The 23146-nt window shown below is 34.3% G+C and overlaps 1 protein-coding gene across 1 annotated transcript in view; it reads right to left on the bottom strand.

The window, feature by feature from the left end:
• The window catches only part of MYEF2 (myelin expression factor 2), a 31353-nt gene extending 13722 nt beyond the window's left edge, over positions 1–17631 (bottom strand). Inside the window, exons 1-9 of the mRNA XM_054565461.1 lie at positions 17344–17631; positions 12876–13084; positions 11592–11644; positions 10349–10356; positions 10145–10238; positions 5420–5611; positions 4573–4726; positions 3980–4029; positions 3797–3860 (exon numbers count right to left, since the gene is read on the bottom strand). Of these exons, the coding sequence (XP_054421436.1) occupies positions 3797–3860; positions 3980–4029; positions 4573–4726; positions 5420–5611; positions 10145–10238; positions 10349–10356; positions 11592–11644; positions 12876–13084; positions 17344–17504 (985 nt within the window). The 5' untranslated portion in view covers positions 17505–17631. The remainder of the gene's footprint in view (positions 1–3796; positions 3861–3979; positions 4030–4572; positions 4727–5419; positions 5612–10144; positions 10239–10348; positions 10357–11591; positions 11645–12875; positions 13085–17343) is intronic.
• Between the last annotated feature and the right edge of the window lie 5515 nt (positions 17632–23146).

The following is a 23146-nucleotide window of genomic DNA, read 5'->3' as shown; positions in this document are numbered from 1 at the left end:
ATGACTGACTTGTAGAATTTTTTTATAAAACAATACAGAAATAAAACACTGAGCAATGATACCTCAGACAAGAGTTTGATCTCCAAAATACATAAAGAACTTACATGACTCCACACCAGGAAGACAACAATCCAATTAAAAATGGGCCAAGGACGTGAATAGACACTTCTCCAAGGAGGACATACACAGGGCCCAGGGACATATTAAAGGATGTTCGGCATCACTAGCCATCAGAGAGATGCAAATTAAAACCACAATGAGATACCACTTCACACCAGTCAGAATGGCCATCATAATCAAATCAACAAACAAGGGCTGGCGAGGCTGTGGAGAAAAGGGAACGCTAGGGCACTGTTGGCAGGAATGCAGACTGGTGCAGCCACTGTGGAAAACAGTTTGGAATTTCTTCAAAAAACTAAAGATGGAACTGCCTTTTGATCTAGCAATTTCACTGCTAGAAGTATATCCTAAGAACCCTGAAACACCAATTCAAAAGAACCTCTGCACCCCAATGTTCACAGCAGCACACTTTACAATAGCCAAGTGCTGGAAGCAACCTAAGTGCCCATCAGTAAACGAGTGGATCCAAAAACTGTGGTACATTTACACAATGGAATACTATGCAGCAAAAAGATAGGAGGAGCTCCTACCCTTCATGACAGTATGGATGGATCTGGAGAGCATTATGCTAAGTGAAATATGCCAGGCAGTGAAAGACAAGTACCATATAATTTCACCTACAAATGGAACCTAATCAACAAAACAAACAAGCAAGTAAAATATAACCAGAGACACTGAAATAAAGAACAAACTGACAGTACCCAGAGGGGAGGGAGATAATGGGGGAAGCAGGGGAAAGGTTGCAACAGAACATGTATAAAGGACCCATGGACAAAGCCAAACGGGGTAGGATTGAGAGTGGGAGGTGGGGGTGGGTGGGTTGGGAAACAGTGGTGGAGAGAAAATGGAGACAACTCTACTTGAACAACAATAAAAAAAGAAATAAAGCACTGAGCAATAATAGCATATATTTCAGGAGAAAAGTGATTAGAATAAAAGCATTCAAAGGACACTCTACTATTGAGTAAAAAAATAATTACATTAACTAGAGACTTTATAAAGACATATTAAAATTTCTAGGATAACCACTAAAAGAGAGCAAAACAGGAGAAAAAATAAGATAATGGGAATGAATCCAACTAAATCAATAAATGTGGATTAAAAAAACAAAGTTGTATCTACATTATTAGAAAAAAAGACTTAAAAGTAGTTACTAAAAATAAAATCACTCTATAATGATAAAATTTTGATTACTATATAAACATGTATTTTCTAAAGTTGGATGCACCTACTAAGTTAGCTTTCAAATACTTAAAGTAAAACCAACAGAAAAAATATACAAATCCACCATTTTGGTAGAAGAGATATAACAACATTTAAATTATTTAAAAACTTGATTTACTGGATATATACAGAACACTGCACTCACCACCACACCTGGAATATTTATAAAAATGTGCTACATATCAGGCCAAAATGCAAAGTTCAAAATTAATTCCAAAGAATCACAATGATACAGATCATCTTCTCTGGTCATGTTGTTAAGTTAAAAAATAGTTAAGAGGAAAAAAAAAACCCATACATTTGGAATTCAAAAATACATGGTGTAAGAAAAAATCATAATGGTTGTTTAATAAAAATTAAATCACAATAGATATACTCCATAACAAAGCTTGGGCATAATGGCTAAATTTGTAGTCATTAACTGCTTACATTAGAAAACAGGAGCTGCCAATTAGTGAAATATTCAACTTAAAAGGTTAGGAAAAAATAAGAGACTAAACCCAAAGTAATAGACAGAAGAAAATAATGAAGCTTAGAACAGAAATTAAGAAACAGAAAACAAAATTTACTTTGAAAGCCCTAATAAAACTGACAAACCTCTACCAGGTGTGTCCAACCTGTGGCATGGTACCCAGGATGGCTATGAATGTGGGCCAACACAAAATTGTAAATTTCCTTATAACATTATGAGATGTTTTTGTGATTACATGTCACAATATTCACCATTTACCAATATTTAATGTGTGGCCCAAGACAACACTTCTTCCAGTGTGGCGCAGAGACACCACAAGGTTGGACACTCCTGCAAGCAAAACTGACCAACAGAAAAAGAGAAGTTGCAAACCTTCGAAACTTAAAAGAGAGAGCCACAGATAAGGCAGAAATTTAAGAGACTATTTTATGCCAATAAATCTAAAAATGGACAAAAATGGTAAAATTCTTAGAAAAAATTAAAATAACTAAAATTGACTCAAGGTGCAATAGAAAATGTGAACAATCAGTAATTTAAAATCCTCCCCAAAAATATACACCATGGCCAGACTGTTCTGTACATAATTCTAGCAAACACTGATAGAACAGATCATCTTACTACAAAAACAACACACACTCCCTAACTTAATAATAGTTGTAACAAAAATTAGAATAACTAAAAAACAGAAAAATATATAAAATGTGGTATTAAGAGATAAAATAATTAGAACTACTTGTATCAACATAAAGAATCCAAAAAAATGTTAAACTAAAAACAGCAAGTAGCAGGACAATATATATAATACAATGTCACATACCAAATTTTAAATTCAGCAGAACAATTCCATATAATGTTTATAAATATGTAAATGTGTAATCAAATTATTAAAACCTAAAAAATAAACATTGTATTCATCATAGGTTGTTTTCTCAAGGTAAGGTATCTGGTGGGGTTTGAACAGGGGAGTGGAATAATCTCAACTTTATCTATAAAGTTTTATTTTAAAGAAAAATCATCTAAGACAAATATGGCCTGTGAGAGCTACATGAGTAATTTTAACTTTGGCTGTACACTTAAAATATTAAAATATTTAATAATAACCAGAGAAGGTATCATAAAAGAGTAAGAACAAGAGCTAGTATTTATTGAGTGCTTATATTATGCAAGAACTGCGCTAAGAGCTTCATGTACTAACTCAGGCCATACTCATGCCAATCCCATAAAGTAGGCATTATTATCACCCTCATTGTACAAATGCAGTATTGAGTGGCAGGTGTTAAGTACATTACATTGTGGCTTCGCAATCCTTTGGAAAACATTTTGATAACATTGATCAATGAGCATACCTTGAGAACCTGTAAATCTACTTCAGGATTATCTACTTTAAGGAGATAATGAAAAACATATCAAAGGTTTGTATACAAAAGAACATGAATTACTGTGTTGGTGATTAAATGGAAAAAAGTTAGAACACCTAAATATACGTAACAGTGGAATAGTTATGGAGCATCCATATATGAGACTATTATACAACCAATAAACATATTTGGAAAGAATTTTCAACATGGAACAATACTTACACTCTGTTAAACAAAAAGATATAAAATTATTATATAGTAATTCTCAACTATGTAAAAGATATACATAGAAAGACTGGAAAAAATACCAAAAACATGTTATAATGGAGGTTACTTGCGGTAAAATTACAAAGACTTTTTCTCCCCTCACCAAAATTTTTATAATGAGGAAATTTTTAGTATATGTTTTTATAATGGGGAAAACCTACCAAAATGAGAAAAAGTGGCACACATTTATCTTCTCAATCATCCTAATCAATCATGTCAAACTATGTCTGTAACTCCAAACTAACTCCAAACTTTGAGTAACTTGGGATTTAGGCACAAAAACAAAAAGTTCTGCTTAGCACATAGTAAAATTGAAAAACAATACTCTGCATTGTTTCTAATGGCTTTTACTTACGTGGTAATTGTGGTGTTTTACTGTCATGTGAACGGTAGTCTTCATGAGGGACAGACTTGTCATCCTAATTGCAAAAAAGTTTGTTATAAGCTTAATATATAACTAAAGAGATCTGTAATGTAGAGGAGAACAGGGAAAAGATTTCAAAAGTTTGGAGACATGAAGTGATATATAAGAACTCACCATTTTCACATGCATAGGTCTATCAAACAAAAACTGCCCATTGAACATAGCTGTTGGTTCAGTCAAGGAAAGCCAGTTAAGACAACTATAAAATTACACTTGAATATACATTTTTAATAATCTTAGAGTCAGACTAGCTTTAATATTTTAATCAACATATTCAATATTTTATTCATTTGTATTAGTCTCTTCCATATACTCAAAGGAAAACTTTAATTCTTTGCTTTATAGTTTGATTTTATGTATAAAATGTGATCTTTTCATTCAACCACTGAATAAAGAAAATTAACAAGACTTCATTTGAAGCAGCTGTAGTACATAATTGGATTACATAGCTTTCAAGAGTACATACACATACAATTAATTGTGGCAGGAAGAGAAAGTAGAAAAAGGTTCATACCAGGCCTATACAATATAGCTAATTCAAGTTTTAAGAGTGACTTTAGTACTTGGACAGAAAAAATTTGATGTGCTGGAGACTAAAGTCTAATATACATTTCTAAGCCAGGCAACCTTAAATTCCAGGACTTTCACAAAATGGTAGCAAGCTTCTTCACCCTTATTAAATAATCCTAAAGTGTAAATCAGGATACAAATTGCTTGAACCGCTTCAATTGCTTGTTCAAAAGTGACAGTGCCCATTCCTCTGCTCTTGCCATCTTTGTCTTCTTTAATATCTGCCCGCTTTACAGTTCCAGCTATGCTGAACACTTCCTTTAGCTTCTTCCAACCAACTTTGAAGTCAAGCTTAACATAAAATTATATAAAGTTATGGACCTAATAAACCCCCTCTCCCCACTTACAAATAATATAAACAAATCTTTTATAAACTCTCAAAACTATAAAGAACTATAATTCTTGTTAAACATATATCAAATAATATTCAAACAAAAAGATCTTAGACTGTTTAAAATCAGTTAAGCTATATCTACATTATTCCTTATCCTTAACTTTTTTAAAATTTACAAAATAATCTCTCACTTACTGAATCCTGTTTTGTACATTTGCATATCTATTTTTACTAGGAGAAATTCAGATTTTGGAAAGTACTATTGATATTACTAACTTTCAAAAGCTTAGAACAAATGATAAACCAATTACAACATGCACATTCACAAATATCAAGTATTAAAGCAAAAAAATCCATTTACCAATATGAATTAAAATCACATAAAAGTAAATAATTTCAAGAACTGCCAAGTGTTTATAAATTCCACAGTTCTTTTTCTTTTAAAAAAATTCAAAATACTTGTATATATACTCTAACCTTATTTTATAAAAACTTAAATTGGGTTTGAGTTTATAATAATTTATGTTTGGCTTACTTTAGTTAAAAATTAAATGTTCTATAAATTTATAACCCATTCATCTAATCAAATATTCCCATCATTAGAGCTAGATAGCTGAATGACAAAATTTTAGACCAAAGCTTAAACTTACATTAGCAACAAAAATTGTGGAACCAAGTCTACCAGCCTGCAAATTACTGATAACCTCAGGAGGAATGTTTGGATTATTGAGAATGGAAGGTGGTAAATTCATCAGCCCTGATCCCATATCGGGTACATGTCCTCCTGGAAATGATCCTCCTGTTCGTTGCAATGCCCTACGAGCATTTTCTCCATCAGGATCCTATAACACACATTGAATGTTAAATGCCACTAGATACATTAGAAAGTCTACATAATTAAAGCAACAACTTCATATTCTCCAATAGCTATCCTATCTGGGTCAAATTATTGGCCCTGTTAAAGAGTGAGCTTTTTTCTCACCTAGAGAATTCAGTCCCATAAAAACCTGTGGACAGACAAAAGATTAGTCTCCAGGGATGTCAATTAAATACCTCTTTCCAATCACTAAAGTCACTTAAGAACTTGAAATTAGTTTACTTTTGCCTTTGTACTAGTGTGCAAGTATATGGCACCTATACATAAATATATATAACTCAAACAGGAACAAAATACTTACTGTAACTCTTTTCTTTCCCAAATGTACTAATTAGTGAATTGTCACTACTGGATGACCAATGCAATGCCAAATAGAGACTAATTCAAAGCTTTTCAAGAGCAGAACAGATTGTTATAAAATCCAGGAATAGTGGGTTAGAAGGGAACTATGATAGTGTATAAATTTCATTCCTGAAAAAACAAAATATAATTATCTACCTTCCAACCTCTTTCCTTCCTCAATATGATTATGATCTAAGATTGGGGGAAGGGAAAGAATAAAGAAAAGCTAAGTGTCCAAATAAAGACCATCCAAATGAAAAAATAAAGAAACGCTTTATTTTTCATTAACTTTAAAAGGAAAGCAAAGCAAGTTTAACTGTACTTCTCACTCATCTCACTAGGTGGAACGCAAGAAACAAACAAAAAAAAAATATATAAACACACATAAGACTATCGTCTGCAATACCAAATAATTATGATATATGTAACCATCAGCTCTATTCTGCTGGCCTGTCTGGGAATACCAATAAAAAGAAAATTTGGTGACTTTAATAAATTCTCAAGGAAGGCTGGAAGAAGAGAAGGTAAAGAAGTGAATGCAAGAATAATAGTATTCTGGCTTCCAATATGTTTCTTTACCATGAAGAATAAAAAGAAATATAGAAGTAGAGAAATAAATGTTTCTAAAGAATGCCATAAAATCATAAATGCTTCAGGTTTAAGGTTTCAGAATCTTGCACAAACATAAAATTTAGGATTGTGGTTACCTGTAGAGGAGGCCACAGAATAAATGCTTCATGAACTATTAAGATAAGTTGTTTGTTTGTAACATTAATAAAACATATTAACATTAATAAAGCATATTACTATGCTTTTGTTTTGATTTGTCTTACATATGTGACATATATACACATATATATAAAACATATATACAATTTATATAACACAAATTACCTTCTATATAACATGGTTTTTATTCCTCTTTTCCCCTTAGATGTCAGCCTTCCAGTCACTGACTACTATAGCTATTAGAGAGTCTTTAATAAGGTTACAACTGCTATTAACTCCCCTCCCCAAATTACATGAAAAAGTGCAGCTCTACTATCTGTAAAGGAACACTGGAAATAAGTTTTTCCTCAGACTCTCAGTGGTACTTCTCTGCACTAATCACAGCCATCCATTTGTAAATCATATTCCCAGAAAAGGGACCTTTGGTGATATTAATCCAAAAGAGCTAATTGAATAAAGAACACCTTATCATTTAGTTTGGTCAAACTACACCATTTTTTTATCTTCTAGCGGTTAAAAATGGAAGTATCGTCTATTGGCATGGATCATATAAATCTATCCCTAGGGTCTCTGAAATATTACTGAGGATGTACAATGTGCTAAAACTTAAAACAATACAAACAACATGGACCTGGCCTTTAGCACTCAATAAATTTTTTTCCAATTAGAAATGAAAACACCAACAATCTATAGTACTTGTCTTTTGAAGAGTAAGAAACATCGTAAAACAGCAAATCATAATCCTTAAAATAATTATTTCCCAGAGGGTGGTTATTGTACAAATGCCACCCTTTCAGATATTATTTAGGATATAAACACACTTTTGGAACACTGATCCTGGCTTACACATAAAAACCACTAAATATTGGGTTGGTCAAAAAGTTCATTTGTTTTTTTCTGTAAGATGGCTCTAGTAGCACTTAGCTGTCTTTAACTTCATTCGAAACAATTTTGTTAGATTGTATTGTGACAGGTGTCATAGCAGCATGTGTTTTAAAAAAAACATTAAAATTGGTGAATTTTTGTGTAGCCATTTTAGCACTAAAGATGGAAGAAAATATGCAACATTTTTGGCATATTATGCTTTATTATTTCAAAAAAGGTAGAAATGCAACTGAAATGCAAAAAAAGATTTGTGCAGTGTATGGAGAAGGTGCTATGACTGATCAAACATGTCAAAATTGGTTTGTAAAGTTTCATGCTAGAGATTTCTTGTTAGACAATGCTCCACAGTCAAACCAGTTGAAGTTGATAGCGATCAAAGTGAAACATTGAGAACAATCAACATTATACCATGTGGGAGAGATAGCTGACATACTCAAAAATATCCAAATCAATATTTATTAGTGAAAATGAAAAATGTATCTTTATTTCATGGAAAAAACCATGCAGACTTTTTGGCCAACCTAATAAATGTCTTGCACAGAGCGTAAGAGTCTAAATTTTCTCCATCAATTACCTACTTTCCAGTCACAAAAATAAACAAACAAACAAACAAATAAACCCCCAGGCTCAAACAGAATTAGAGGAATTCAGAAGCTGATGCAAATAAAGGAATTTGGGATACTTGTTTATGTTGGTAACATGGCCTTTCATTTTAAGATATAGCAGTGCCTGCTTATCCATGGTTTCACTTGCCTTGGCTTCAGTTACCCCTTGTTAACCACAGCCCACAAATATTAAATGAAAAATTCCAGAAATAAACAATTTGTAAGTTTTAAATTGTGTGCCCCCCTAAGTAGTGTGATGAAATCGTGTTGTCTCACACTGTCTGCCTGGGACATGACTCATCCCTTTGTCCAGTGTCATCTGCACTGTATACACTACCCACCCTTTAGTCACTTCGTAGCTACCTAGGTTATTGGATCAGCTATCATAGTATCACAGTGCATGTGTTCAAGTAGCCCTTATTTTACTTAATAATGGCCCCAAAGTGCAAGAGTACTGATGCTGGCAATTCAAATATGCCCAAGGGAAGCTGTACAGTGCTTCATTTAATTGAAAAGGTATGAATGTATAGGAAAAAGTACAGTATATTTAGTGTTCAGTACTATCCCTGGTTTCTGGCATCCACCAGGGGTCTTGTATCTCTTGCAGAGAAGGGAGAATAGAACTACTGCATTATCACCTCATAATCAGGGACAGGAGAACAATGACCAGGAACATTCTCACATTGGATAGGAATAACAACAATCATAATTATTATTACAGTTAACATTTATTATGTAATTACAATATTTTGCACACTATGTTAAGTACTTTATATAATATCACAATTAAAAGAAATAGCTAACATTTATTGAATGTTTTTATATATATAAACTCTTTAACTCCTTTTAACGCTTATCGCCATTCCCATTACAGTGATATTTAAAAAAAAAAAAGGAGACATTATGTAATTTGCCCTGGGTCATACAGATTCTCATATGCCACAGACTGAGTTCTTTACCATGTACCTCATTTAATCCTCATAAAAACCCTACTGGTTAAGTATTATCTGTAGTACCATTATCATTACTAAGGTGTAGAGAATAAGTAGCATGCCTACTCACACAGCTAGAAAGTGACAGAACTAGGAGTCAAATCACTAAGTTAAACTATCACTGACAGTACTGCCCTACTATCAACGATTAACATTCATGCTAGTGGGACTCTTCAGGGTCCCAAAGTTATATCCTTTGTCCTTTTTTAATACAAACTTTAGCAAGCATATATACATAACTGGTCTGTGACCAAACTATTCAGGTACGATTAACAATATGAACTAAAGGAAGACTGGAAGATGACTGCTATTCAAGCTAATTATTTGTAAGTTCAATTACACCTAACTGTAACAGTTTTATAATGTATCTCTTGATCAATCTTTTATCAAAATATTTACATTTGGTAACAGTACCATACAAAGGACACATCTCCATTTTAGGATTTCCAAGTTCTAGTTAGTTATAAATTTCACTAATAGACATAACTTTTCTTAAGTTTTAATCTGGTACAATACCAGGTTAATTTTATTGAAGGTGAATATCAATTTTATTCAAATCCATAAGTTATTTACACTATTAAGCAAACTCTGATTATCAACTACAAGAATATCTACTATATTTTCCAAATTAAACACCACAACCTAAAAACTGAGTATGTGTATAGTAATTAAAGTGTGTCATCTTTACATTTCTGAGTCCTGAATATCTTTAAATCATGTACATCTGCTTATAATAATTTGGAGCATATCAATATATATGATAACTGCTTAAGGGCAAATAGAAAATCATGTAAAAGCAAGCAAAATTATCATCAATATGTTTTAATAAGCATTTATGCTAAAAAAAAAGTAGTAGTCAGATAAATACATTACCAAATATGAAAATCCAAAGAAAACATGTCCTTATATTCAAATGTTTAAAATTCCAAATACAAGCACTCTTACCTCTTTAATATTCAGGGGTCTTCCACTAAGATCATATTTGTTCATGGTTTCTAGTGCTTTCTTTACAAATTCTTCATCTTTAAATTCGACCACACTTAATTGGGGAAGAAAAATGGGGGCGGGGGGGATTTTTATGTACTAAGATTATTTTTTTACAACCAGAAGTTTAAATTTGACTTAAGATACTTAAAAAAAATTTCTTACCCACAACCCTATATCCAGGTAGATTTGTCAATATATGTAAAAGAAAAAAAGTTTTATCAATAGACGAAGTTAATGGTAGAATATGACATTTAAATCATTAAAAGCAATCAATTAATACAATGATTTTTATTGTCTTTATACCTCCAGAACATAAAAGGCAAGTGACCACAAATTTTCTGTATACTTTTAAACATATGTATTTAAGATAGTAGGATCTAGTGTAACAAGCTTGAAGCACCTTTTAGATGACTCTTCCTTAAGTTAAAACTAATGTAATGTCATTGCACAAATTCAATCAAAAGTAATTCAAAGAAATAATTGAAGCCTCCGTTATATCTATCTTCACATTGTCCTTACATAGTTACAAGTATTTTCACAAGCTGTATTGTGCACAAATAGTTTTTAAATTTTAAATTTTATTAAAATCAAAACAAAATATTAATCTCACTTTTAACAAAGGTCTCGGGGGAAACTGGCTGCACACAATTTAACAGCATTCAGTTTTAAAAACATAAATAAAAAATCACCTATGTTAAAGAAACAAATTTGTAGTATCATTTTTAAAGTAATTCCTTGTTATTGCTACTACTCAAAGTGCCACTAAATGTAATGACAAAATTTTTACTTTTCATGCACCCAACTGGTTTTAGCTAATAAAATTAAACACTGTTAAGAGCTTTCCATTGTATTCTTCAGTATATTCTTTCTTGTTGCTAAAAATGAATATCAACTATCACCCAATTCCTTCTATGTCAATTTAATCATCAATGTCACTCATACCAATTGGTCAGAGCACTGCCTCTTATGTAGTCCTGTAGGCTACCAAGTTAAGTTTTTTCAGTATAAATTTCAAACATACATTCTGAATTGACAACCTTTAAGCTATATGCCTCTCATAGAACTCTTAGGGAATATTATCAATTCAGTGACTTTAAAAATATCCTTGAAGACATCAAAACACAACAAAAAGTCCTATATTAAATTCTACTGTCTAGAAGAAGCATTACCTTAAGAGTATTAGAAACGTGAGTGCCCTTTATGAGCATTTACAAAACCCATCCCTTCCAGGCAGCTAGCTTGATTTGTGTTGTGTCAGACTTGCTGGTATAAAGCCTCAAATCTTGCATAATAAAGTAAAACAAAATGAAACTTAAGTTTCCAAAAACTGGTACAAGTATTATACAAAAAGTAAACTGCTGAGGAACTTTTAAACCTCAAGCAGATTACTGCCCACAGCACTTACCCTTGATTTTCCTTCCGCATCCTTAAAGAGCTCCACGTATGTAACCTCACCAACTACATAAGACATACAAAAGGAAGATACCAAGAAACAATACATTTAAACACCAATATCTTGCTTTACTGCACACCTGTGCACAACTCTACAGAAAAGCACCTATTATTCACCAACAATCAAAACCAGACCAGCATACCTCCTGCAATGACTATGTAAATTTAACTAATTTTCAGAAATGTACATCATCCACATTCTCTAAAAAAAGCTAACAACCATATTAACCTAATTCATACTACAGATCATATTTTGGCCAGCATGATATAGTTGGTGAACAAATGCACATATACATACAAATGTTCCCTTAGCCTATCATATTAAAAACATCAACATTAGCACTTTTCAAATAACTTTAGTCGCCTACACACAACAGCTGTTTTAAGGTGACTTCCTACCTGAATGTCTTCAATCATGTTTGCCATCAAACTAAATTTACAAGTCATGCTTCACAGCAAGCCACACACTTTCTAAATAAAGTCAATGAATAAAACCAATCAAATAGTTGTCACCTTACAACAGATACACCAATGCAATTTTTAAAAATTTATTAGAAGAGATGAGCCTCAAAGCCAAGTACATAGTTTGCAGGACTGTTAAAACTCAATTTTTCAAGATAACAAAACTAACTTTTACAAAATCAAGTATTAAAATTATTTTTCCCCAAAACCAACCGTGCATATAAAATGAAGGTTTTCTGGTTATTCTGAAAACAAAACTGCAACAGCAGTAACACAATTTTAATATAGAACTGCAGAGACAGCATCATCGCATTCATGACAATGCAAACAAAATGAATTCCACAGCCAGATTCCAGACTCCACCAAGATAGTAACAAAGCAGCTTTTGGAAAAAAATTAATCAGACCTTATTATTCATACTTTAACAGCTAAATGTATTGCTTAACTAATGCAATAGTCCTTTAAAAATCTATAAAAACTTCAACTAAACAAAGCAATCACTTTTAACAAATTCTTGGTGGCATGCATATGCTGGCTCACTACTATCCCACTGAAATAACAAAAAGAACATTTAAAAAATCTTTATTTATCCATACTACCTTGTGATGAAAATGTGTTAGGTGAAAGAAGAGGAAAAGATTAATTAATTTATGTGTCAAGAAATAAACATCATTTTTTTGAGTCTGTGAGGCTCAGAGGTATACAAAAAGTTTGCTTAGTTCCCTCCCCTTACATATGAAGATCAACAAACAGTGGATTTATCAAAGATGTTTACCTTTTTCTCTCATTAAATCTTTAATAGCTTGCCATTTCATGTCATATGGGATGTTGCTAATGAAAACTCTGTTACGATTTGGACCCTTCTTTTCCCCAGTGCCCGAATTCTTGTCTTTTGAATAAGGATGAAATCTATGGGCCTTCTTATTTCCTGTTGATTTTTCTTTTAATTCAGATTTTTCTTCTTTCACTGATTCATCATTCTCCCTATGAATTAAAAACAAAACAGAAGTCTATATTAAAGATTCAGTATTTATCACTTCACTTCATAAAAACCTCCTCTAAGTCAGCGCTCAGCAAAGCAGCTGGAGAGTCAGACTGCTGGCTTTGAAATTACCCAATGCTATTGCAAAGTAAGGATTTGGGCATAGTACCAAAATTCTCGTTTCAGAAGCCTTTTTTTCCATATCAAATAGCTGCAGCATCCAAATAATCATCCAGTTTTTCCCCATCACATACATAATAAATGTTATTAGAACGGAGAGGGGAAATGGGTGATTTTATTCCTATAGTAGGTTAAAACTGCCACCTTTAATGGAGAATTAACTTTCTGGGCCTTATTCCAAGCTCTTAGAAAACTAATTTACAAAATGATACCCTGAAAAAGTTCGTTTCTTAAAGATTAACAGTTTCTTCCCAGAACTTTTCTCCTCTGTTGCTTAAAAACAGTTCAAATACATAGTTATAACTATATCTGTAGGTATACACTCCAACATGACTCAAAATTTTTCTCTATTTTCAGTTTTGATCAACATAGAAAACTACTAAGATATCCTAATATTTTCATACTCAATATCTTCTGTGTTTTAACCTATAAACTAGGATAGGGTACTTAACAGAATCATGCCATTTTTGTTAGTGTTACCTATAATGAGATGATGGCATAGAAAAAGAAAGCAGTATTTAAAAGCAGCACCAATGAGAATTTTAAAAAACCTAAGTGGCAAAGCAAGTTTGGCCCTAATGTCTCCTACTTTTTAGCAGTTTTTCTGGCAGAAAAACTTATCTTTTAAGCCGAGCAATCATGGGAATCTACACATTGCAGGGTACCACACACACCTCTTATTCTAGTGGCTTCTTCCATGATATACAGACATTTTCACACATTACTTTTCTGAGTGGGCAACAACATAGCCATAGAGTATGTAAAACTCTACAAGAACAAAAATTATATGCACTGGTATCAGCAGCATCTAGCATGGTGACTGCACATAATACATGCTCAATAAATATTAATTCTTGAGTGAGCAAACAGTCAGATGGTGCCGATGTCTGCCAGAAAAACTACTAAAATTAGGAGACATTAGGGCCACACTAGCTTTGCCATTTTTCCAGACCTTGACATAACACCTTTACTGTCAAACATTGTCTTTCATCACAAAAGGCACAGCCTGGAAGTGATCATCTCATCTGTCCAACTCTAGCAAGTACTATTTGCCTACATAGCTGCAATACAGAAAATGGCAATTGTTCATTTACAATGCATAAATTAAGACTGTATACGAAAGGCAGATCAAGTTAGAGTTAGGGGTATGGTCTGATTAAGAAAATAAGCTGTAATTACTCAATTTCTGCACTCTTTCTATGTTCTAAATACATTATGGAAGACACAGTAAGAATATATGTAAAAACTCAAGGAAACAATGCTATATAATATCAAAATATTGGCACTATTTCCAGAATTCCACGTAGTAATTCCCAAACTACTCATTTAGGCAAACACTTCTCTTAATGTACTTGAAATATACACTGAGACTATTCCTTTTTTATTTTTATTGAATTTACTGGGGTGTCATTGGTTAATAAAATTGTATGTTTCTGGTGTACAATTCTATAATACATCATCTGTGTACTGTGTAGTGTGTTCACCACCCCAAGTCAAATCTCCTTCCATCACCATTTATCCTCACTTTACCCTCTTCTAACCCCCCTCCCTCTGGTAATCGCCTTACTGTTGTACAGACTATGGCTATTCTAAGTCACAAACATGTTTTCTCCTCTTTAGACTGATTTATACCTACCCAAATTATAATATAAATTTCTGAAAACTCAATATTTAACATCAAATGAGAAATAGTTTTAGTATGATTCTAAAAACATAAAGCTATAGTATGAGATCCAAAATTAAGCCCAGTTCTATTCTTTACTACTAGGATATAAAAGACAACTCGAACTACTTTACCTTAGTGCAATGTTTAATATTTTATCCTAGACTCTATTGTAACTCTTAATCTCTACATACTCAATCACATTCGAATAATAAGGAGTTATAACAATACTATTTTTCCTCCTAATCACTTAAGAAAAACAGAGCTAGTATACCATTTGGCACAAAAAAAAAAAAACCACTACACCTAGGGAAACATCTTTAATTTTTTGTCAAAAGATATGAATATGACCACGAACTCCCGGGCCCTTTGAAGCATACAAAGATGAATAAGACATAGTGGTTTCCATCCTCAATGACTATGGATTAATCTCAGCAAAAATCATTTCAATCTTGATAACAAGAAGCTGTGTTCACATCTAAGCAATACAGATTTTTCAAGGCAGTATTTGGTAATTTTTATCATCTCTATGTATTCTTATCATTAAAAACATATGGAAAATCAACTGAAGTTTATGCGTTGGGTTGTTAACTCCTCCCGTTGGGTCACAGGGTCAAGAAAAGGTTGTTAGGTATTCAGTGTAAGTGACATGCTGAACCATTATATGTTTTTATGGAATAGGCAGTACAAGAAGCCCCTGAGAGTAAACTGGCCTCTTCACTCAACTTCTTAGGAAAGAAGATAGGAGAGAGATGAATTATAAGCAATATAAAAAGGATGTGCATTTGAATTTACTAGTAACATATCTTAATTTCTTTACCTTGTATTTTCCTTTTCCTCAATTAGAAGTTATAGCGATTCTTTTCCCACCCCTCTCCTCTCCTGTCTAGCTAAACTACAGAGACTTTAAAAGGGAGTAGAGATGTTTAGGTTTGATGGAGGTTTAGAAACCAGCTTTACTTGTTCTAACACTATTGCTGCATTGATCCCATCCAAGTATAGAAGGGCTTCTCTCTGTAATTCAAGCCTGTACTTTCTGTTCAGGAGAAAAGGGTGGCAGACCCATGTTTAAGTACTTTTCCAAAGCACATTTTAAATTTATCATTTCACTGGTTTTCATTCACATTTATGATGCCAAATCCCTGAAAGCCCACACATTCATAAGCATGGTAGGCAGTGCTTCAGTCACTTTGGGTTCCTCAGTTACTGAGGTGCACCATATTTCACCATGAACAAACTCCTAGGAGACAGAATCTTTTATACCCTCAACTCTATTCTGCCTAAAGATACTGCCTATTCTATTCAAACCCAAATGAGAGCAAGAGTGTCATAACCAACCCAGCTGGTAGAGATGGCTTATCTGCAACCAACCCTTAAAAAGACCCGTCCAGATTTACTACACCATTTCAAATATTTTTATACAAAAGAAAAGAATATGTCCATGGTCTATTTCAGTGTGAGCGTATGTTCACTGCTTTCTACTCCAAGAAATAATTGAGAAAGAAAACGATGTTTTCACTAAATAACAACATACTTTCAACTTTAAGTTTAAAGAGCTGGGCATATGCAAATAACTGCCTGACTTCATATCCTCTCATATAACAAGAACAAAGGGGATCATAACATTTCATTATAGTAACTAGAAATTATTATGAATTCGAGTCAACTAAATTCTTCATAGGCTCTAATGACAGCTGCAACCTTAAAAGTAGTGGATTTCCTTCAACTAAAAAAAAAAAAATCTTACTTTGCCTTTAAGAACCTACCATCACCTACTGTCTTTAAAAAATAGCCTGCAGGGTTGACAAACATGTGGGGGCCGGGAAGGGTGCTAGGAGCAAGGCACATTTCCCTTTTTAAAGTGACTCTTCCAATTCAAGGATAACAATGGATTCAGCCTCACAGGCATTATTAAACTTCCTCTTGGTGTATATCTGTTCAGAAGTGACTGCTTACTTTAGAAAACAATTGAATTTATAAAGCTCAGCACCAGGCCGGGGAGATATGGGGATATTCCTTTGAAATACGTTCGAGGTGGTTAGGAGGAAATGTCCGATGATGTCATCCCTAGATACTCCCTAGCGATGAACACCAACTACCAGCTTTTAAAGGGGGACCGTTTTCCAGCAGCCCGTGGCTTTGCTCAGATTCTCCAGCCGAAGTCAGGGAAGAGGGGGTGAGCCGTGGTCTCCGGCTGCCAAGGGAAGGGGGACGCGGCCCCCTCCCGACCCGCACCCCCCCAGCTCGCCGGGCCCGTGGCAGACGGGTTGGGCCTGGGAGCGGCCCGGCTGCACCTGCTCCTCCCGTCGCCTACGGCCCGAGAGCCGTTATCCTCCGACGCCCAACCCGACCTCCGGCCCCCTCAGGCCGAATTCCCGCCCCCCACCTCGTCCCGGTCCCCGGAGGAAAAGACAATACATTTTAACGCCATTGGAGCTGCTGCTGTGCTGAGGAGGCTGTTTCTCGTTCTCAGGCGGGTGCGGTTCTCGCCGCGGCTCTCCTGGCGGCTCTGCGGGCTGTTGATGCGGACTGTCGTCGCCAGGGGCCCCGGACACCTCGGACTTGTCGGCGTCCGCCATCCCGCCGCCACTGCCTCCGCCTCGGTCGCCTGCGTAGAGAGGCTCCGAGCGTGACAATGGCGGCGGCCGGGGAAGCGGTAACGGATCCCGATTTGAAAAGGCCCCGAGCGCTCAGTAGCTCGGATCTCGCGAGAACGAGTCGGGGCCCGGAGACTGGGAGATGGTGTGAGCCGGGGGTGGGGGGTGGGGGGTGGGAGTGCGGGATGGGGGAAGGGCAGGGATGGGGTGGCAGGTTAGGGACGCCATTGCTGAAGTCGGCCCTGCTTCAGTCCGGGAAGGGCTTGACTTGTCCAGAAGCCCCTGGTGAGGCCCCATTCTGCCCACCAGTCGGCCTGTCGCTTGGCTCCCAGTGGGGTCTTCGCTCAAAAGTCAGTTCTGGGGTTAGAAACCTCTAGAGCTCTATTCAATTCATACTATTCAATTCATTTTCAAGTGGGAGCTGTTTAAATTAGAGAAGCACACAGCATTCTGCATCTTTAAAAGACATCTGCAAGTCTTCAGATTCCCCGTAGAAATCCTTGGAATAATGCAAATAAATCACTTGGCACTTTAATGACTACTCACCCTGTGGACATACAATAAATAGTAATTGATGACTGGTTTCAATTCACCAAAATAAATGACTGAATTTCTTGAGAGTTCTGGTTCTTCTTAACAATGAGGTTTTCCTTGGAACTCAGATATCAACTTATAAAAAGGAGACTGAAGTTTCTCAATTCTCTGGGCAGCAATCAATGGGGAGAACAAATAATTTTTATAAGAAATCTACTAGATTGGTTAATAGTAGACATTTTGGATTTTGGTTGTGTGTTTATTATATACTGATGGAAATAATACTTGAAGCAGTTTTAGACTCTCAAACAAATTTAATTACCATATGGAGTTTTAAAATATAGTCATAGATTTTTCCCCTAAGTATGAAAAAAAAATCCATTAAGCTTAACTCTTAACTCTTTGGTACTTTAATTTCTCATTGAATAATCTTTTTCAACTGAAAAGTTCAAAGACCATCCCAAACATTTCTTTTCATAAAGAAGCAAACATGTATGATTAACGTACTTTGCAGAATTTCACACACATTAACAGTAAAGTTGTAGTTAGAAACATACTCAAGTATTACATAATTTCCCCTGTTCTTTGATATTTCAATATGCAGGTCTCTGCATTTAATCATAAAACATTTGATTCTACGCTAGAGGAGTTAATTTATGTCATCTAACATACACACATAAAAATCAAAACAATTTTAATCATTAATGAGTACACTTGGTAAAATACTGCTGTTTAAGATTGCACTCAGCCAATCCTAAAATTTATTGTACAGAGAAAAAGAAGGGGATGGGATTTTGATACAGAAAACCTGGGTTAAAACCCCAGCCCAGCTCTGCCACTTTCTGCTTGTAACTCCTTGGGCAAGTCATTAACCTCTCAATTTGTCTGTATTAAATAGGAATAATAATACTTACCTTGAAGGATGAAGGTGAGGATTAAAAGAAAGCACTTTATGTAAGGCCAAGTACTATATAAATGTAAAGTAGTATTACAATTCCCTATTTCTCCAAGTTGGGCAGGATTTTAGTCACAGAGTAGTCAGGTAATATTCCCAAGAACTGAATTTATAAGTACTTTCAAAACATTCATCATTCTCTATTATTCTTTTGTTATAGTTGAATTTAATGATGAAAACTTAACCCCAGAATCCCTAGTATGTTCTTGCAAATTCCTTCAATAGATCCAATTTGATATTTTTAGGAGGTCTTTATGCTTAAAACAGAGTAGTAGCTGCATGAAGAATACAAAAGTGAGTATGGGGCTGTTGAAAGAAGATGTTTATAAAAAACACTATTTGAGTTCTGTAATAAAGATAAAAGCAAAGTATAATTAAAAATATATTTACAAAAACAGGAGACCTGCCTGCATGCTGTAGTGTAGTATTTAAATATTTATCTTGATTATTGAGCTCTTTAGTCAACTTTGAAATTCTGTGCCTAAGACAAATGCCTTCCTCACTGTACCTTAGTTCTGATTCTAAAAATTCATAAAAAACAGAGGTGAATTCGTAGAGGGGGTTTCTCAGAGAACTTCACAGAGGAGCTGGATCTTAAAAGATGAAGAGAACTGAGGGCACCTTCTGAAGAGAAAATGATTAATCCTTACCACTCCATCTGACTGCTCTGTAGATCTTTCCTCCTTCTTTTGCTATTAAAATTGTCTTCATCTTAGCTAATCTGCAAAAAGTAAAGAAAAAATTGTTATTAACATTCTATTACTACATTCCATTTCTATAGTTTCCTTTTCTTGCTCTACTTTTTTAAGTCCATACTGTGAAATAATTGAGTAATGCTTTAGTTTTTGTCTTCTTACAGTTCCCATTACAAATGTCATCCTTTGCAATCACACAAAATGTGTTAATAATAGAACTTCACATAGCCACTTCGTTTTTTCTTACAAATTGAAGTGTGTGTGTATGTGTGTGTGTGTGTGTGTGTGTGAGAGAGAGAGAGAAGCCATTATATAGATCTAGAAATTTAACCCTAAAATCCAAAAATATTTTCAATTAATATGTATATCATTTAGGAATTGTGTTCATCTGCCAGTAACAGAGACTAGAAATAAAATAATGGTGTTTGAAGCAAGATAGAAGTTACTGCTTTCTTGAGAAAAAGTAGTGCAGAAGGAGGCATCCCAGAGCAGACGTGGCAACCCCCTAGTCATGATGGACTCAGAATCTTTCTGTCTTAATCTTATACCATCCTGGTGTGAGGCTTCCATTCTTAAGGTTTCCCAATGGCCCAAGATGGCTGCTGGAGATCTGGGCATCTTGTCAACACTAGAGTCCAGAAAAGAAGGATTATATCCAGAATTCTCACGCAACACTTCCACTTACCAGTCAAAACTTAGTTACATGACACACCCTGCTATAGGGAAGCTTGGCAAATAACTTTTCATTTGGGCTCACTGACCAGAGTTCTACTTCCAAACAAGAGACTCTAGTGGCAACTAAAACGTGATCATTCTTTTATTTTTGTGTTTGTGGCACATACATACAATGGAATATCACTCATCCATTAAAAAGAATGAATTCTTGCCATTTGCAACAACTAGAGGCTATTATGCTAAATGATACATCAGACAAAGAAAAGTACCATATAATTTCACTAAAGAAAAAAAAATAAAATGAACAAGCAAACAAAAGAAACATTTATACATACAGAAAAAACACTGATGGATGCCAGATGGGAGGGGAATTAGGAAGATGGGTGAAAAAGATGAAGGGATTAAAAATTACAAATTACCCATTATTAAAATACTCATGAAGATGTAAAGTATAGCATAGAGAGTATAGTCAATAATATTGTAATAACTATGCATGTTTTCACATGGGTCCTACACTTATGAGAGTGATCACTTCCTAAGTAATATAAATGTCTAATCACTGTGTTGTACACCTAAAATTAATATAATATTGTATGTCAATTGTAATTGAAAAATTTAAAAAAACTTAAGAATTAGAATCAAAGACCAAAATATGAAATCAAACAAAAAGTAGAGTATGATTTTTAAGGCAATTTGCTTGGTTTAATAAAATTAAGTGGCTGAATTTGGAGCTACTAAGTTTCCAAACTTCAGAGAATTAAAACTTTAAAATGAAATTATAACTTTAAAAATATTACAGGTTGTATTTGGAATCCATATGTAGTTTCCTTTTGCGTCACGGAAGTTCATTCTGTGATGAAAAAGTGGATGTTGGTTATATTCACCAGAAAGAAAAATAGTCTTAGTCTGACAATCAACTATTTAGTATTTCTCTGTTTCCCACCCCCATTGCTCTGCTTAATTTAGGAATCTATATTTTAGCATTTAGCATTCTAAAAATACATCCTGAAGAAAGGTCTCCACCAGCCAAGTGAAATTTAGAAATAAGGCAATTATGTGAATAATTCAGGCTGAAATTTTACTTTCACCACCATGATTCAAATAATTCATATAAAACCAAGGGTTTTGATTGAATTCCTTAAATAATTGTTACATTTTTCAACCATACAATGCTGGGATTATTACCCAATAACAAATTTACTTAAGATTTTTGAAGATGAAAGATTCCTTTAATTCCCATATATGTATTTGAGTCTCAATATTTATTCATTTTTCTAATTTCTTAATTTAAATTACTTAATTTAATTTTAATTAAATTAAATTTCTTAATTTTTAAAATTTTCTGCAATCTCACCCCAGTAACTCCATTAAAAGGAGGATCAGCAGAGCAAATTTTGAGGAGCTCTGCCCTACTTCTCTCCCCGTGTGCATGGTTACTCCCTCCTCATTAATAAGTCTGTGACTTGGGCTTTCTCTGTCCAAAGCCATGATCCTCATATGGTATTACTTTTTAATTTTTAAAAAAGATTTTATTTTTTTTAAGAGAGGGAAAGGGAGGGAGATAGAGAGGGAGAGAAGCATCAATGTGAGAGAGAAACATCAATTGGTTGCCTTTTACAGGCACCCAGACTGGGGACCAAACCGACAACCTAGGCATATGCCCTGACCAGGAATCAAACCAGCAACACTTCGCTTTGTGCAATGCCCAACCAACTAAGCCATACCAGTCAGGGCATATTGGTAATATTTTTAATATTCTAAATTTGACGTCCTACCCCAAAACACAGTAGTTCCCCCTATCTGCAGGGGATATATTCTCTGATTCCCCAGTAGATGCCTGAATTTGCAGATAGCACTGAATCATTTGTATAAGCTATTTGTTTTATACATTCTTACCCATGATAGTTTAATTTATAAAGTAAGCACAGTTAAAAGATTAACAATAATAATAAAATAGAACACTTATAACAATACACTGCAATGAAAGTTATATGAATGGCTTTGGGGTCATCCTTAAGTAAAATACAGGTTTCTTGGACACAAGTAAGGAGATAATATGGTAATTGATCTGATAACTGAGAAGACAACTAAGTGACTAAGGGGCAGGTGGTGGGTAAATTGCATGGTGTGGATATTCTGGACAAAGGGGCGATTAACATCCCAGGCAGGACAGAGCAAAATTTCATCACGCTACTCAGAAAGGCGTGCAATATAAACTTATGAGCTGTTCAGTTCTGAAATTTCCCATTTAATATTCTCAGATCATGGTTGACCACAGGCAACTGAAACCAAGGTAAAGCAAAACTGTATTAATGAAAATAAGCTAGCAAATATTGTTTTAAATGTAAATGATTATCCACTTAACAATATCAATCTCAATTTTCAATTACCATATTTAAAAGAGAAAATAGATTTCTTAAAGTGATGAGTAATAAAGTTCAATCCACATGCTGTCCTGTGCATTTGAAGATAATCCTGTAAGTGGTGATCATAGATATAACCAACATGATCCATATTCTTCTGCTTATTTGATAATAGAAATTTATTATGACTGTGAATATTGCTAAAAGTCCACATTTCCTAGGTACATTTTCAACTATGCATGGCCACATAACTATGTTCTGGCCAGTAAGATATAAGCAGAAATGTTGTGAAGAGGTTTCTTGAAAGAAACTCACTTAACTGGGAGAATAGCTCATTTGTCCTCTTCTGCTTCCTCCTGCTGCTGCCTTGGCATGAACAAATCATGTCTGAAACAATAGCAA

Source organism: Pteronotus mesoamericanus, unplaced genomic scaffold, assembly GCF_021234165.1.
Source record: "Pteronotus mesoamericanus isolate MK-2021 breed Mesoamerican mustached bat unplaced genomic scaffold, CSHL_Meso_final contig_164, whole genome shotgun sequence".
In the NCBI taxonomy this organism is placed as follows: Eukaryota; Metazoa; Chordata; class Mammalia; order Chiroptera; family Mormoopidae; genus Pteronotus; species Pteronotus mesoamericanus.
Note: the sequence above shows the minus strand (reverse complement) of the source record. Positions and strands in the feature narration are given on the sequence as shown.